The 15,429-nt window shown below is 44.0% G+C and overlaps 1 protein-coding gene across 2 annotated transcripts in view; it reads right to left on the bottom strand.

The window, feature by feature from the left end:
* The window catches only part of LRRC34 (leucine rich repeat containing 34), a 958,875-nt gene that overhangs the window by 70,074 nt on the left and 873,372 nt on the right, over window positions 1–15,429 (bottom strand). For both annotated transcript variants that reach the window (XM_044070081.1, XM_044070080.1), the window contains one exon: window positions 857–983. In XM_044070081.1, the coding sequence (XP_043926016.1) occupies window positions 857–983 (127 nt within the window). The remainder of the gene's footprint in view (window positions 1–856; window positions 984–15,429) is intronic.

Here is a 15,429-nt window from a genome sequence, read left to right on the forward strand (position 1 = left end):
AGCTGTACCTTTATTTTATACTTTTGTTATTTTTTTTTACTTTTCGGTGTTATTTCTTGCACTGGACCTGAAACTGGTCACACATGATCAGTGCCCTACCACAGTAAACAAACTAAAATAAATAAAAAATAAAAAAGACTGTTTCAGCAAACACTAAGGTCTGTAAGGCCACTTAAAAACAACACATACATGTATGTTTCTCCAGGTTGCAGTGGCACAGGCACTCAAACATCTTTATGTATGATTTTAGTGTTTGCCATTGTTATTTCAAATTCATGAACCACTAACAACATAACTACAAACTATAAACTGTACATTATTATCCAAATTCATACTGTTCAATGTAATTTAACTATCCTGTACATTAAAATACTTTGCCTGCCATAATGCTGGGCTTGTAGCACAGGTAATGAAATTTATAAACAATTAAGTAATTTATGATAAAATACTCAACTTTCATGAAGTCATCAAAACGATTATATGTAAAGTGAATGTTTTCTGCTTAATCTTGTGGTCATATCATAAGAAAAAGCAAAGCAGAACTTGAACTGTCATGCTACTTGAACAGAAACAGCTACATCAGTCAAGACAATCTTTGTAATTACGGTGATCGATTGCTTATTTTCCAAAATCTGAATAATTACTAAAACCAAAACAATACATAGCACTTTAATGTTTCTAAAATTGCAAGAAACAATAAACAGTCTGCAAATAAAGTTTTGATCTCATCAGCCTATGCAGAAGGGAAAGTATTTTTAAAATTCTGACGTAAACCTTTGAGGTAATTATTCAATACAGTGCATATGAAACAATATATACTAAAGGAGGAAATACATACTTTAGGCAAAATGCTTACCTTACAAGGTGCATCTGTCAGTTTGTTTCCCCATATGTAAATGTATGACAGTGTTGTGTTTGTTTTCATTGCTTCTGCAAGAGCTACAAGACCTTTAGCACCAATGTTATTGCTGACTACTGCCAATCTGGAAGAATAACAGTGAGAGTTGTGAGATAATGGCAAAGTCACACACTGTTTTGGTAAGAGTAATGTAAAATGCAGCAAGGTAACTAGATGATTTGAAAATATCTTGGCCAATGAAAAAATATTTTATTAAACAAATCAATGAAAACATTTTTTGTGTGGAACATAAATACTATATACTAATCTAAGACCAATCATCACGTTTTAAGAGAAAACAGAAAAAAATAGAGATAAGATGTTAGCAAAGTAGTTTAATGTTCCTAAATTTAAGCAGATGTACAAGAAGCCATCAGTTTTCTGAAGGTTCCCCTCTGCTTTCACAGAAGCTGGAAATGACTGTAAGAAGGGACACAGAATTATCCAACAGATACAAAAGAGGCAAAAAAAAAAGTTATGTCTTACCATAACATTCCATCTGTGTTGCTGATCTTCACTTATCCTTGACTGTGGGCTCGGTTCCAAGCCTCGGAACTGACTTGGCTGTTTACTTCAGCTCGCACCTTCCAAACTCTCGAGCTAGGCTCCACCTATAATGCTCCTCTCTAAATTACCTCAGATCGAATTTGCCTAAATTAGTGGCAGACAGTAAATAGCAATAAAGAAAAAGAGACCAGATATGTGTCCCTATTATGAAGCCACTCTCGAAAAGAAATTTGATCCACTAAGAGTCCCAGGCTGGGGGAAGGGAGGGAGTCAAGGATTAGTGAAGATCGACAGCACAGATGGAATGTTACGGTAAGACATAACTTCTTTATCTGATGATGTCAATCTTCACATAATCCTTGACTCTGGGATAGAGTCCCTAGCTACCTGAATCTTGGGAGGTCTCACAGAAGAATATTCCTACCTAAGCACCATTGAGCCGAATGATGCACGTCCCCTAGAAACCTGGTCCAATATGTAATGAGTGTTAAAAGTATGAGGAGAAGACCATGTGGCTGCTGCACAAATATCATCCAAAGAAGCTCTGGCATGAAAAACTGCAGAAGCTGCTACAGCTCTAGCTGAGTGGACTTTCATAGGGCATGGAGGGTGAAGTCCCTTTGAATGCTAGATAAACATAATAAGATCTCTGAGCCATTTAGCTAGGTAACCTTGAAAACTGGGTTACCTAAGGAAAGTGAGGAAAAGGCAACAAATGGTCAGATTTTCTGAAATCCTTTGTTCTATGAAGATAAAACCGTAATTGTCTATGAATGTCTAATAAATGTAGACAATATTCTCCCTTACTGGAGAAATTAGAGAAAAAGGTGCAATTTTTGATTGATATTGGATTCTGAAACTACTTTTGGTGAGTAGGAAGGATTAGTCCTGAGGGATGCCCTATCTTTGTGAAATATTATGTAGGGGGATTTGCAGGACAAAGCTTGAATTTCAGATACTCTTCTTGCAGAAGTGATAGCTGCTAGAAATAAAGTTTTCCAAGTTAGGAATTTTAAGTCACATGTAGCTGGCAGTTTAAAAGGGTAAAGAGTAAGAGACTGTAGAACTGGGGGTAAATCCCATGGAGCAATGGGTTCTTTAAAAGGAGGTCTAAACATTAGGATTCCCCTTCAAAAAGTCTTTACAAAGTTTACGGGACATAAGTGAAGAACCATCGAAACCAGTATGGAAATTAGATATCGTGGCTAGATGGACCCAAATGATAGAGGCTGAAGAACCAGTTTGATAAAGATCAGCCAGAAAAATCCAATACTTTATGCACGGGGACTGTATAAGGATCCAGATGATTGTTAAGAGACCATTTAGCAAATTTTTCCCATTTACTCTGGTACAGTTTCCTAGCAGAAGGTTTGTGATTACCCAAAATGATTTGATGGATGGGAGACGAAATGGAAGAATGCCTGCAATCATGGGAACTGGAGGAGCCATGCAGTGAGCTTGAGATGCTGGAGATTTGGATGAACCATTCCTTCTAGATGAGATAATAGATTCTTAGCTGGGTCCAGAATCCAAGGCTTCTGAAGTAGGCTAGACCAAATGAAGGGAAAACAAAACTGTCAAGGCGTGAACGGGACAATGAGGATTATTGTTCTCTTCAACCCCTTGGCTTTTTTTAGAAACTGAGATATCAGGAAAGGAGTAGAGGAGACCGGGGGCCAATTGTGAAGAGCAACTCTTGGTGATTCCTCTGGAGGGGGGGAACAGGGCAAAGTAACTGCTGCATTTGTTGTTCAGAGGGAACACAAACATGTCACAGCAAGGTTGGCCCCATTGATGGAAGATCCTTTCTGCTACCACAGGATTGAGAGGCCACTAGTGAGGCATCAGAATGATTCTGCTCAGCTTGTCCATTATTACATTGGAGCTCCCCAGAATATGAGTTGCCATGAGAAAGCGGTTGGAAGAAATCGCCCATTACCAAACAATGAGGGCTTCTCCACAAAGTGGGTAAGATTTGGTTCCTTCTTGTTTGCTGATGTAACAGCCTACTGACATGTTGTCCATCTGAATTGTCACTGTTCCTAGGGGAACAGCATCTTGAAATGCCTTCAACGCTAACAGCATCACCCTCATCACTAGAACATTCATGTGCAAATTGGCCTCCAGTTGGGACTATGTGCCTTGGAGTGTCCTTCGCAAATAATGCCCCTCCTCCAGCCTATTTGGGAAGCATCAGTGCTCACTATGGCTTGGGGCTATTGAAGAATGAAAGGATGACCCAAAAGGATCTCATTGCAATGAAGCCACCATGACAGGTTTTGTTTGCAGCGACTGGTCATCAAGATGTGATGCAACATCGGCTGATTCATTAATGACCACTGGGAGGCCAGAAGCCATTGGACAATTTGCATGTGATATCTGGCCAAGGGAATTAGAGTAATTGAGGTTGCCATTGAGCCTAGTGCCTGTAGGATGAGTCTGGATGGAACACTTCTGTTCTGAATAATATGGTTTACTTGTGATCTGATCTTCTGGAGCCTTTCTACTGGGAGTGAAGCAATTCCTGTAACTGTATTTAACAGAGCTCCAATAAATTCCAGCTGCTGTGTAGGTTGCAGATTTGACTTTTCATAATTTATTGAAATGCCTAAAGAAGTGCAAAGATGCAGTGTGTAATCTCTTGCCTATTCTAGTTGATGGCTGGTGGTACTGGTAAAGAGCCAGTCATTGAGATAAGGAAAAACTCAAAATCCCTGCAGTCTGAGATGAGCTGCTACCACTTCCATGCATTTGGTAAACACACTGGGGGCTGTGTAGAGACCAAAGGGCAATGCTCCGAACCGGAAAAGAATGGCTCCCAGCCAGAAGTGCAAGAATCTCCTGGAGTGTTTGTCAATGTTTACATGGTAATACACATCCTGAAGATCTACACAGCACATCCAATTGTCTTTTTCCAAAAATGTAAGTACTGACTGTACCAAGACCATCCAGAATTTGGTTTGCTGAACCATCTTGTTGAACTGGCTGAGATCTAAACTGGGTGTCCAGTCCCCTGTCTTTTTCGGCACTAAAAAGAATCTTGAGTAAAAAATTAAACCTCTCTGGTCTGGTGAGACTTTTTGGATGACTCTTTTTCTGAGCAGTTTTTGGGTTTCTATGACTGCTGTTTCCCTGTGACTGGGTGGAACTTCCAGGACTCTTTTGTGCTTTTGAGATTGAGGAAAGGGGAATAATGTAACCTCTGGAAATTATTCCTGCACCCATTTGTCTGATGATATATGTAACCAGACAGATTTCTGCAGGGATAATCATTCCCCCGAATGCCTCCAGAGGAAGACAATCAGGCCTCTGTTCAGGAGTGCTGGTAGGAGTTATCAGAGGAAGAATCTCTTGATCCCTGGTTCTGCGGACCACCTCTGCCTCTAGGATGGTGTCTTCCATTGTTACTTCCCACTCTGCCCTGGGAGAAGTCCTTGCCACGTGAGTCCTGGAAAGGCCCTTGGGACTTTTTGAACCATAAACTCCCCTTCTCCAGTTCCTGGAGTAGGGATGTTGAAGAGTGAAGAGGCATATGCCCATGGCATAAAGAGTCTTTCCATCGTTCTCACATCTGGCCAGTGTGTCTTTTACCTTGGGTCCAAAAAGGGATGTTCCATCAAACGGGGCAATGACGAATGAAGATTTAAATGGCTCCACAAAGTCACATAGGTGCATCCAGGCATGTCTCCTAATGGCTATGCCTGAACTCACTGCACTTGTTGTCCCTTCAGCTGAATGGGCAATTAGCCTCATGGACGAGTTAGAAATTGCTTTGAGGGTGGTGAGCCCGGAGGTAACTTTGTTTTGTACTCCTTCAGCTACTGCTCCTGTGAGAATATCTGACAGCTCCTTGATCAGATCTCTCTCATGCCTGGTGAAGTGTGCCATGCAGTTCAAAGACCTCAGAGTGAAGGTCGAGGAAGTGTAAATGCGCATTACGAACTCTTTGTTAGGAGGCTGGATAGTAGGTCTTTCCTCCTTAAGCTCCTTCTTTGTGGCTGCCACTATCACCATGGCATCTACAGGTATTCCCTTAGCCAAATGCTGATCTTCCTTAGGGGCAGAAAGGATCCGGTCAGGCCTCTTGAGGATCAGCTCGATGGAGTCAGGCATCTTCTTCACCCACTGCGCAATCAATTTAATGAGCTCGTCAATGGGTGGAGAGATCCAAGAGGTAGAAGGATGGGCTGGAAAAACCTTCAGGTATACCAACTCCTCTGCAGAAGGCTGGTGGGAAGACCAGTCACCCCTCTGTTTCAGAATCTCCAAGATGTCCCCAAAGGAAACATCGGAGGGTCCTGGGGGAACCTTCCCCCTCATCAAAATCGGTATCCTCAGTGAAGGACTCCTACGGGGAGTCTAAGTGCTTCTTCTCGCACTTTTTTTTGCATGCACGTCCTTGAGAGGATGTTCTGGGGAAGTATCTAAACAGAAAACCAGCAAGGATAGTGTTTCCTGGGGCTTTTGTGCCCTCTGTCCCAGGGATAAGGCTGACAGTAGCTCTGGTCGAGGGAATACAGACATTTGGCCCAACAAGGATGGCAAGGACTGGGAGTGCACTAAGGACAAGGCCTTCTCCATGATCCGGAAGGCTGCCCCCCCTTAGAGGGATGGGAGCCTGGAACCAAAAAGGAATCCTTTGGAACCATGGTCCCACCCAGCACCGAAGAGGCGGCTCCCAAAGCAGAAACCTGAATCAAGGCAACAAAAGCCGAAGCACCGAGGGGTATGGACGGTTCCGATAAAATGGAAGTCAAACCTTGCCTCTTGGAACTGGCGATGAATTCTTGACCCTGGGAGACCTCTGGGTCCAAAAAAATGGAGGAGCTCAAGCCAATTCATGATTTCATTGAAGAGGCTCTTACTGGAACCAAGACAATCGGAGCCGGTTAGGTCAGTGCCAGGGGCTCCAAAGAATTAACTGGAGTTGGAGGAGGAAGATGAGACAGTGTCAAGGAATGACAGGTCCCAAAGCCGATTTGGCTGGGAACCGAAGATGAAGGTAATCCCCTCGCCATGAAAAGCTGGTCCCCCAGCCTCATGATGTCCAATTCTGTGAGGCTCTTCGACCGAATGATGGGTCACTGAAGGAGACATAGGTAGTCTCAGTTCCAGGAATAGACTACGTGATCGGTCCGAAAAGGGACTGATGAAAGAAAAGTACTTTGTTCTTGGTATTGATACTAAAGTAGTCTGCTTGGATGCAGACAAAACTTCTGGTGCTGAGGCAGTAGTTGTCATGTCTGAAGTAGTGGTAGGTGCCGAGTCTGTCTTGTCTACTAGTGCCATGGGAACTGTCAACATTGTAGGCTGTTTAGATAACTTTTCAGGCAGCTCTGAGGAACTGCTTGGAACTGAATGGGAGTGTTTCTTCAGTTTAGAAGAGGTGGAAGAAGAGGATGACAAGCTGGCTTTGGTCTTAGACCCAGATATGGCCTGTCTGAAGTCCCCTTCAAAATTAGTTTGTGTCTCTGCTCAGTTAAAGTTCTAGCAGAGAAACCATGACAGATTAAGCAGTTTTGCTGGAGGTGTACAACACCTAGACAATACACACACCAGTCATGCCCATCTGAATTGGGCATTTTCCTGTAGCACTTTTGGCACCTCTTAAAACCAGAAGTGCCCTTAGAAAGTTTATCATGCACCTTAAATTTATCAGCCATGCCGAAAAAGAAGGCTTAATGCTGATAAAGGTGCACTCACTACACACACACACACACACACACACACACACACACACACACACACACACACACACACACACACACACACACACAGAAGACGGGACAAAAAGGGGCTTTTTTTTTTTTTTTTTTTTTTTGCAGGAAGAGGAGAGAGAAGGGGTACCAACTATGGTAGCCAGAAAATAGCTAAACAGGTAAAAAAGAGAGTACCAGCAATGGTATGTAGAGAGATCTACCTCACAGTAGAGGAAAAGGGGAAAAAATTACACACACACATACACAGAAAGAAAGTGAAAGGAGCGGGTAGAAAGATTAAAGTATTTAGGAAAATAAAAAGAAGTTATGTACTCACCATAACATCTTATAGCAAGCATGGTGGTCCACTGCTCCAGGCCTTTTTTTGGGTAAGTGAGTTATATTTCTATAGCTATCTCTCACCTTCTCTTTTTTTCTACCTCCCTACCTTTCTCACACTCAGGTGTCTGTTTATATAGTACAAAAAAAGAAAAAGTACTTATTCCCATTTCTCTCTATCCTTTTCTAGAGTGTGTGTGTGTGTGTGTGTGTGTGTGTGTGTGTGTGTGTGTGTGTGTGTGTGTGTGTGTGTGTGTGTGATTGCTGGTTGGTTTTCCTCTCCACTATGGCACAGACACCCAAATTGAGGTTTAGTAAGTGCACAGAGTGTGGCCATAAGCTTTCCCCTGCAGATGGCCACACTCTGTGCATTGTGTGTTTAGGGATCCAGCACTTCCATTCCTCCAGCCCGATCTGCGTGAGTTCAATCACCATGCATTGATCGACAGGAGGAATAAACTGATACTTAAAGGCCTCCTTCCACCTCCTAATGCAGAGGCCCAAGCTTCCTCTTCCGCTTCTGCTACTACCTCCACCCCGGTCTCTGGGACTCAACCTCCAGCCAAGATGACTGGGGACTGAGAGAAGTGCAAGCACCGGGATAGGCCAAGGAAACAGTCCCCTGACCAATCCTCCTTGGCCGAGCCACTGGTGAAATCTCACCCGGGCCTTAGCTCGAGTTCCCCCAGGGTCCATTCCCCTTGCTTCTCCCCAGAGCCAGAGGTGTCTCGGAGCCATTCACCAGTGTCGGCTTCACCCCACCGCCTATCTATCCCAGTGTTAGTGTCTTCATCTGTAAGATCCACCCACAGCCTCTCTGAAGCAGAGGTGGACAGGATGATGTGGAGATTCATCTGCATGCAGATACAGATGGGACTCTAGCCTGCCCCTAATTACTCTGGGGTTGGGGGCATGCAGTCCACCTTCATCCCCATCACTCCTTCTCCGATCCAATCCCCCAGTTTTGGAGTTCTTGGGTCCGAGGACCCTTGGTATCGAGGGGTCAGTGCTGACAGTACCTAATACCTTGATACCAACCACTGCCTTGAGCGGGTCGACTCCGACAAGCTCGGAGCGGTCCAGCTCTCTCAGCCATAGCCTCAATGCTGGATTTGAGGGGGTGGCTTTGGCTCCAAGTTTTCAGAGCTGGGCCTTCCATTTGGAGTCTCGGCACCTGGAGGTTCAGCTCCTGCTCCCCCATTGATCCAGAGGATTATGGACCCGATCATAGCCCCAGTTCGAGGGGTTTATTCTCCTTTTGCCTTCAATGTGGCAAAGAGGTTCTCTTGATCCCATCGAGACTCTTGATGAGTTCATCCTCGGAGTCCGTCCTGGCTCCCTCTGTGTCTGGTCTGGTCTGGATTCCACTATCCTGCCCCCTCAGGGACAGCCTGCTGCCTCTCTGCCCCAGAGCATTCCCCCACAGGAACAGCTGGATATTTTTGAGTCCACCCCAGAGACCCCCCAGAGGAGGTTCCTCAAAAACACATGTGTAAAAGGAGACACTTGGACTCCCCACCAGAGTCTCTCATGGGGGACACCGACTAAGAGGAAGGGGAGGGTTCCTCCGATCATCCCCAGAGGACGTCTCCTTTGTAGACATCATGGAGATCCTTCATCAGCATGGGGGGTGGTCTGTCCAAAATCCTAGCCCTGACAAGTCTGTGTTCCTGGAGGCATTTGGTGCATGACCCTCTATATCCTGGGTGTCCCCTCCCGCCTATCCCCTTGGTGGATCTTATTACATCTCAGGCATGGAAGGAGCCCGACATGGTGGTGCCCATCCCCACCCCCCCCCCCCGACAAGATCTTCAGCAACCCTTCTGATAAACCTCACTGGTTTAAGGGATCCTCTATTGTTACCATGGTGGTGGAGGCAACCACCAAGAAGGAGCTTGCACAGGAGAGCTCCACTGTCCATCCACTGGACCAAATGTCTAAAACCATGGACCATTTTGGGAAGCGGGTTTACACTTCAGCAACATTCTCAGTACGTGGTCTGAACTATATGGCACATGTCATAAGACTCTAGCATGACCTGGTTAAGGAGATCACTGGATCTGCTCCAGGGTCCATGTTAGCAGAGGAAAAGAAGATTTTTTTCCTCCTGGATGGCCAACCTCACCTCCATTTCCAATACCTCTACGAGGCTCCTATTTCACATGACCGAATGTGCCACTAGAGCAGCTGGAGCAGGAGTTGCCATCAGGCATCATGCCTGGTTCCAACTTTGTACCTTTTCGGAGCCCTTCAAGGTGTCTTTTACTAATGCCCCGTAAGATGGTTCCACTCTTTTTGGAAAGAATGTACGTGACAACTTGGTCCAGAGTGAAAAGGACGGGAAGACCTTGTCTTCCATCGGAATCCGCTTCAAAACTGCTCAGCGATCCTTTTCCAGGAATCAACCAGGGGCAAAAAAGATGTGGCTCTGGAAGGCTTAGGGTTATTCCCATGGTGATCAGGACTCGCCTTCCTCTAGAGGCAGAGGGGGATTTGATAGACACCACCCTTACAGCAAAGGGAGTCTGAGGAACCATGGATCTCGGGATTCTTTCCCAGACAGGCCCGTGCAGCAGCCCTGAAGGGTTGCCTAGCTGCTCATCTCTGGAGACAGACGGGGTCATCTCTCACGTCACCTAACAGCCTGGAAGTCTATAACAGATGATCATTGGGTGTTGTGAATCACATCCAGAGGATTTTCAATCTCCTTCTTTCAAACACATCTCCCTCTCAAATGCCTACCAGACATCCCACCCATGCAAAGGGAGGATGCAGCACTGGAAATTTCCAAGCTGCTCAAAAATGAATCATCCAGCCCGTTCTCCCCAGACCAGTCTGGATTAGGCCTGTGTTCCAGGTTCTTTTTAGTGCCAAAGAAAGCAGGGGATTTGAGGCCAATTCTGGATCTCTCTATCCTGAACTTGTCAGTTGTCAAGACGAAATTCCGGATAGTTACACTCCAATCTATCCTGCCCTTCCTGCAGGAAAATGAGTGGATGTGCTCAGTAGACCTTCAAGATGCATACTATCACATCAAAATGGACAGATGCTCTTGGACTTTTCTCCACTTCTGGCTGAGGACCAATAATTACCAGTTCAGAGTGCTACCCTTTGGTTTCACCACAGCCCCCAGGGTGTTCACCAAAGGGATGGTGGTGGTAGCAGCTCACCTGCGGCTGCAGGACTTCCAGGTGTTCCTATACCTGCTCCCTCCAGGCACCAGTTGGGTATCACCCTAAATCTCAACAAATCCCTACTGGAACCTATTCAAGTTCTAAATTTCACTGGAGCCCAGTTAGATACCGTTCAGATCAAGGTCTTTCTGACAACAGACAGACTTCAGTCCCTCAAATATCATGTCTTATGCATCCTCCAAGCTCAATCTCCCCCAGTGGAATTTGTTTTACGGGCATTGGGGTCCATGGTGGTCACAATCACCCTTATACCAACAGTTCAGTTACACATGAGCAAGCTCCAATGGACTCTAGAGGTCCAGCGGTCATTTCTAAATCTACCATTGTCGCATTCTGTTTATCTATCCCAAGGCTGCAGGGATTCTCTTCTCCAGTGGATTCAGTCCCCGGACCTTCTTTGTGGTCGCCTGTTTATCCTTCCCTTCCCGCTGACCATGGTGACCATGGATACCTCCCTACTCGGGTGGGGAGGCATTGCTTGGGAAGGACAGTCCAAAGTACATGGTCTTCCATGGAGACCCAGGTGCATATCAACATCCTGGAAATGAGGGTAGTGCTACTGGCATTGCAAACTCTTCATGCCCATCTTCCCCTAGGGATGATTGCTATCCAGACAGATAACGTCAATAATTTGGTACATCAATAAACAGGGGGGAACCAGGTCTTATCCCCTTGCTGTAAAGCCATGAGATTGTGGGAGTGGGTGATCTCCACTGGCTGTTTTCTGGTGGCAAAGCACATTCCGGGGAGGTCCAACATTCTAACGGACAGGCTCAGCAGGTCTATCCTGATGCCTTATGAGTGGTCTCTGAATCCTTCAGTAGTGAAATAGATCTTTCTAAAGTGGGGTTAGCCTTACTGTGATCTCTCAGCCTCTCCTTCCAATGTGAAGTGCAGTGAGTTCTTCACTCTGAACACCCCCTCCGGGGGAGTTCCCCATGGATGCCCTGGTTCATGCTTGGCCCTCTGACCTTCTCTATGCTTATCCTCCACTTCCCGGATTCCAAAACTCATTCAGAAAGCGCAACAGCTGGGGAGTCCATCATCTTCATTGCCCCCTTCTGACCTCACCAAGTATGGTTTCCTTCTCTGTGGTCTCATGTAGTGTGTCCTCCCTGGACATTGGACCCGGTTCTGGAGCTAATTTCACATCCCTCAGGAATTCCCCATCCAGATCTAGCCAGTCTGAAGCTCAACACTTGGCTGCTCTAGTTCCCATGATAGTTTGGCCTCTGGGGCTATCTTCTCCAGGTAAGAAGATTTTGGTAGCAGCTAATAAGTGTTCCACTAGGAAGGTTTATTCAAGTAAGCGGGAACATTTCTCAATTTGGGCTTCTCAGAGTGATTTGGATACCTTCACTATACCTTCACTGCCTTAGTGCCTGTTATCTTAGAGTTTCTGGCAGGTATTTTTCAACAGGGTGCCAGCTTTTCTATGGTTAAAGTTAAGCTGACAGCTATTTCTAACTTCCATATAGGGGATAATTCAGCTTCTTTGGCCTCTTCTAAGCTCTGTAAAGCCTTTATGAAGGGTATTTTTCTTCTTAGGCCACCAAACAAGGACCCTAAACCTCCTTGGGACATTACATTGGCCCTTCAAGCCTTGGTCTCTTCCCCCTTTGAATTCGCTGCTTCAGTGGATCTGCTGTTTTTGTCTTGGAAGACAGCTTTCCTGATTGCCATTACTTCAGCTAAAAGAGTATCGGACCTTCAAGCCTTATCGATTAAGCCTCCTTACATGATCTTCCATAAAGACAGGGCATCTTTGTGCACTGATCCTTCCTTTCTTCCAAAAGTAGCCTCAGAATCAAACATTAATCAGGTTATCATTCTCCCTCTTTTCTTTCCGAATTTTCAGAATAAGGGAGAGTATAAATTGCACCTGCTGGATGTGCATAAGCAATTACGTTTTTACTTGCACAGAACTAAGGCCTTTCGCAAATCTGATTAACTTTTCATTTCCTACTCTAAGCCCTTTTTAGGGAAATCAGTATCAAAGGTCACCATTGCTCATTGGATCTCTCAGTATATACTCTTGGCAAGTATTCAACCAAAGCATCGTCTCCGCTAAGTCAAGGCGCATTTTACTAAGTCTATGGCTACTTCAGCTGCCTTTTGGTCCAGGGTCTCTTTGGATTACATTTGCTCTGCGGCTACCTGGGCATCTTCACATACTTTCATTTCCCATTACAAGTTGGATCTACTATCCAGAAGAAGGGCATCCTTTGGCTCTGCTATGCTCTGAAATATCCTTCCATGAGGGCCTCCAGGGTTTTTAGTAGCTGGGGGCTCTGTCCCACAGGTTGAAGACCAAATGAAAACAACAGCTTCAGATAAAGAAGTTATATAGTCACCATAATGTTCCATCTGAGTTGTTGCTTTTCATTTGTCTTCAACCATCCCTCCCTCCTTCCCCCTGCCTTATGTGGGTTGTATGGTTGTCTGGCTGGAAAAGACGTGGCCTTTTCCTGGCATGCATGGCTTGTTCTTATGATACTTCTGGATTATTGTGCCAAGGGGTAAGGCATTCAGTCAGCTTGGGATGCTATTGTGAGCAGCAAACTCGATCTGAGGAGAGGAAGGAGACAGGGACAGGGACAATATGGGTAGGGGAGGAGCTTGGAGCTTGGATCCAATGCTGGAGAAATGCATTCAAGTCGGATCTGTCCCGGATCTGTGTCCCACAGGTTGAAGACCAAATGAAAACAACAACTTCAGATCTATAGATATAAGAACATTTCAGAGAAAAAAAACTTACTTTGAATAACTGCCAAAGCTTGAGAGAGGTTGGACGCTTCTGACACACAAAGCGCAAACAAGATCTGAGGTAATTTAGAGAGGAACATTACGGGTAGAGCCTAGCTTGAGAGTTTGGAAGGTGTGAGCTGAAGTAAACTGCCGAGTCGAATCCTAGGCTAGGAACTGAGCTCACAGTTAAGGATTGCATGAAGACTGACAACATCAGATCATATTTTATAAGGTTCTGTGAATATGTATATGTGCGTCTCTTTTTTTTTAATCTTTTCACAAATCCAAGAAATGAAAAGTTCTTCTTTTGCTTGTATTTTGGACAACTGGCATGGGAAGAAACACAACAAATCCTGTTTGAGACAAAAGAGCTTCATTTGTAATGGGCAAAAGGAGAGAGAGGATATGTTAATAACAAACAAAATGGGACAGAGAATTCCTGAATAATGCAATGTAACAAAAAAGGAAAAACAAAAAGTCACAAGTTTAAACACAAAAGTTGGTCTGCAGTTCATAATTCATGTAACACTTTAAAAGTCTTTATTTTGTTCAATACAAATGCAATAATCAAAAGACAATCAGTGACAAGAAAACAGATATGTGTGGTATTTATAATAACATTAAGTGACCTGCTCACATCCTGTCAATCTGATTGGATTATGGCCACCCATGTTAACTGTCTCCAAAAACTTGTCCTGTTTGAGTACTAAATAAGTGGTAGGACAGGATTGAAAACTGGCAGACAAGTCCTCACTTTCCCTCACTTCTGGCACCTAGATTCAGAATCCATGTTTCACATAACTGCTCAAAATCTTTTAGTCAGTCACCACATAATCAATGACTCAATGTTTTCAAATTCAGAATTAATATCAGGTCTATGTCTGCCACCTCCTGAACTGCAGTGGTAACTAGAGAAGTTGCTCCTTTGGGGGAAAATGCTACACTGCAGACATCAAGCTTTGCTGTTATTCCCAATGAAAAGTTCAGGATGGGCACCGCTCAGGGTAGACAACAATCATGTAGTTTAAAACAGTAATCATACTGTTTGCAACAAAGATCTTAATGTGGGTAACAAAGTCCAGCATACTATCACAGTTTTTGAATACAAGCTAAACGTGTGTATGCACTAAACAAAACCTTTACTTCAACCTAGCACAAAGACTAAATGAGGAATTTAGGAGACTAATAAGTGTGAAAACAGGGACACTTCAATCATCTACTGTTATTGAAAAACATCACAAAACTGTGTCATAAAACTTCAATATCTTCATAGTTTAATTGTGTAGCATAATGAACTCTAAATTCAGCAACAAGATGGAGGATCTTGCCTATGATCATTGCAGCAGAAAGACCAACAATGACTTGGAAACACCACCCAACACTTATTGCTCTATAAATGTCTACACAATGCAGCATGTTTCTGTCTGGTAGGAAAAGAAGGAAAAATAACTCTACAGACTGCAAATGAACTGTGACAAGTTCTTGATGTTTTACATTTAAGAATAAAACCTATATAAGTAGTCATAAAATTAGCAGGAACCAATGCATTTACCAAAGAGAATGGCTCATTTGTTTGGAGTAGAAGAAACAAAGGTTGAAGAGTTTTTTTTAAATCTTTGATTATGACATATTGTGCAAAATTCTGTCCTACAATATTCAACCTATGCAAACAAATGCTCATCAAATGAAATGAGAAGGGATAACTGCAATTAAAAAATCAAAATGAAATCTAACAAAATCTTAATATGGGATGAATTAATAACAACCATTACCAGCTGTTTAAGAAAACACTGAAGGGTTCATGAAAAGAAAAACCGGTAGCTCCATTACATATCTAACTGAAGTAATTAGTTCACAGTGACTGTTTCACCAAGATAAAAAAAAGTACTGTCACTGATTCCACAAACAACTTTAAAAGTCCATTGAAACTATGTCTAAAAAAGTCTCTATGGAAACTTGAGATGCATAACTCATCTACAAAACCAGTTTACTGATAGCCTAGACCCTAAAGGAAGATAACCAGTCAACAAACTTATAACAGCAC

Source organism: Protopterus annectens, chromosome 4.part1 (assembly GCF_019279795.1).
Source record: "Protopterus annectens isolate FY-2018-M chromosome 4.part1, PAN1.0, whole genome shotgun sequence".
Lineage (NCBI taxonomy): Eukaryota > Metazoa > Chordata > Ceratodontiformes > Protopteridae > Protopterus > Protopterus annectens.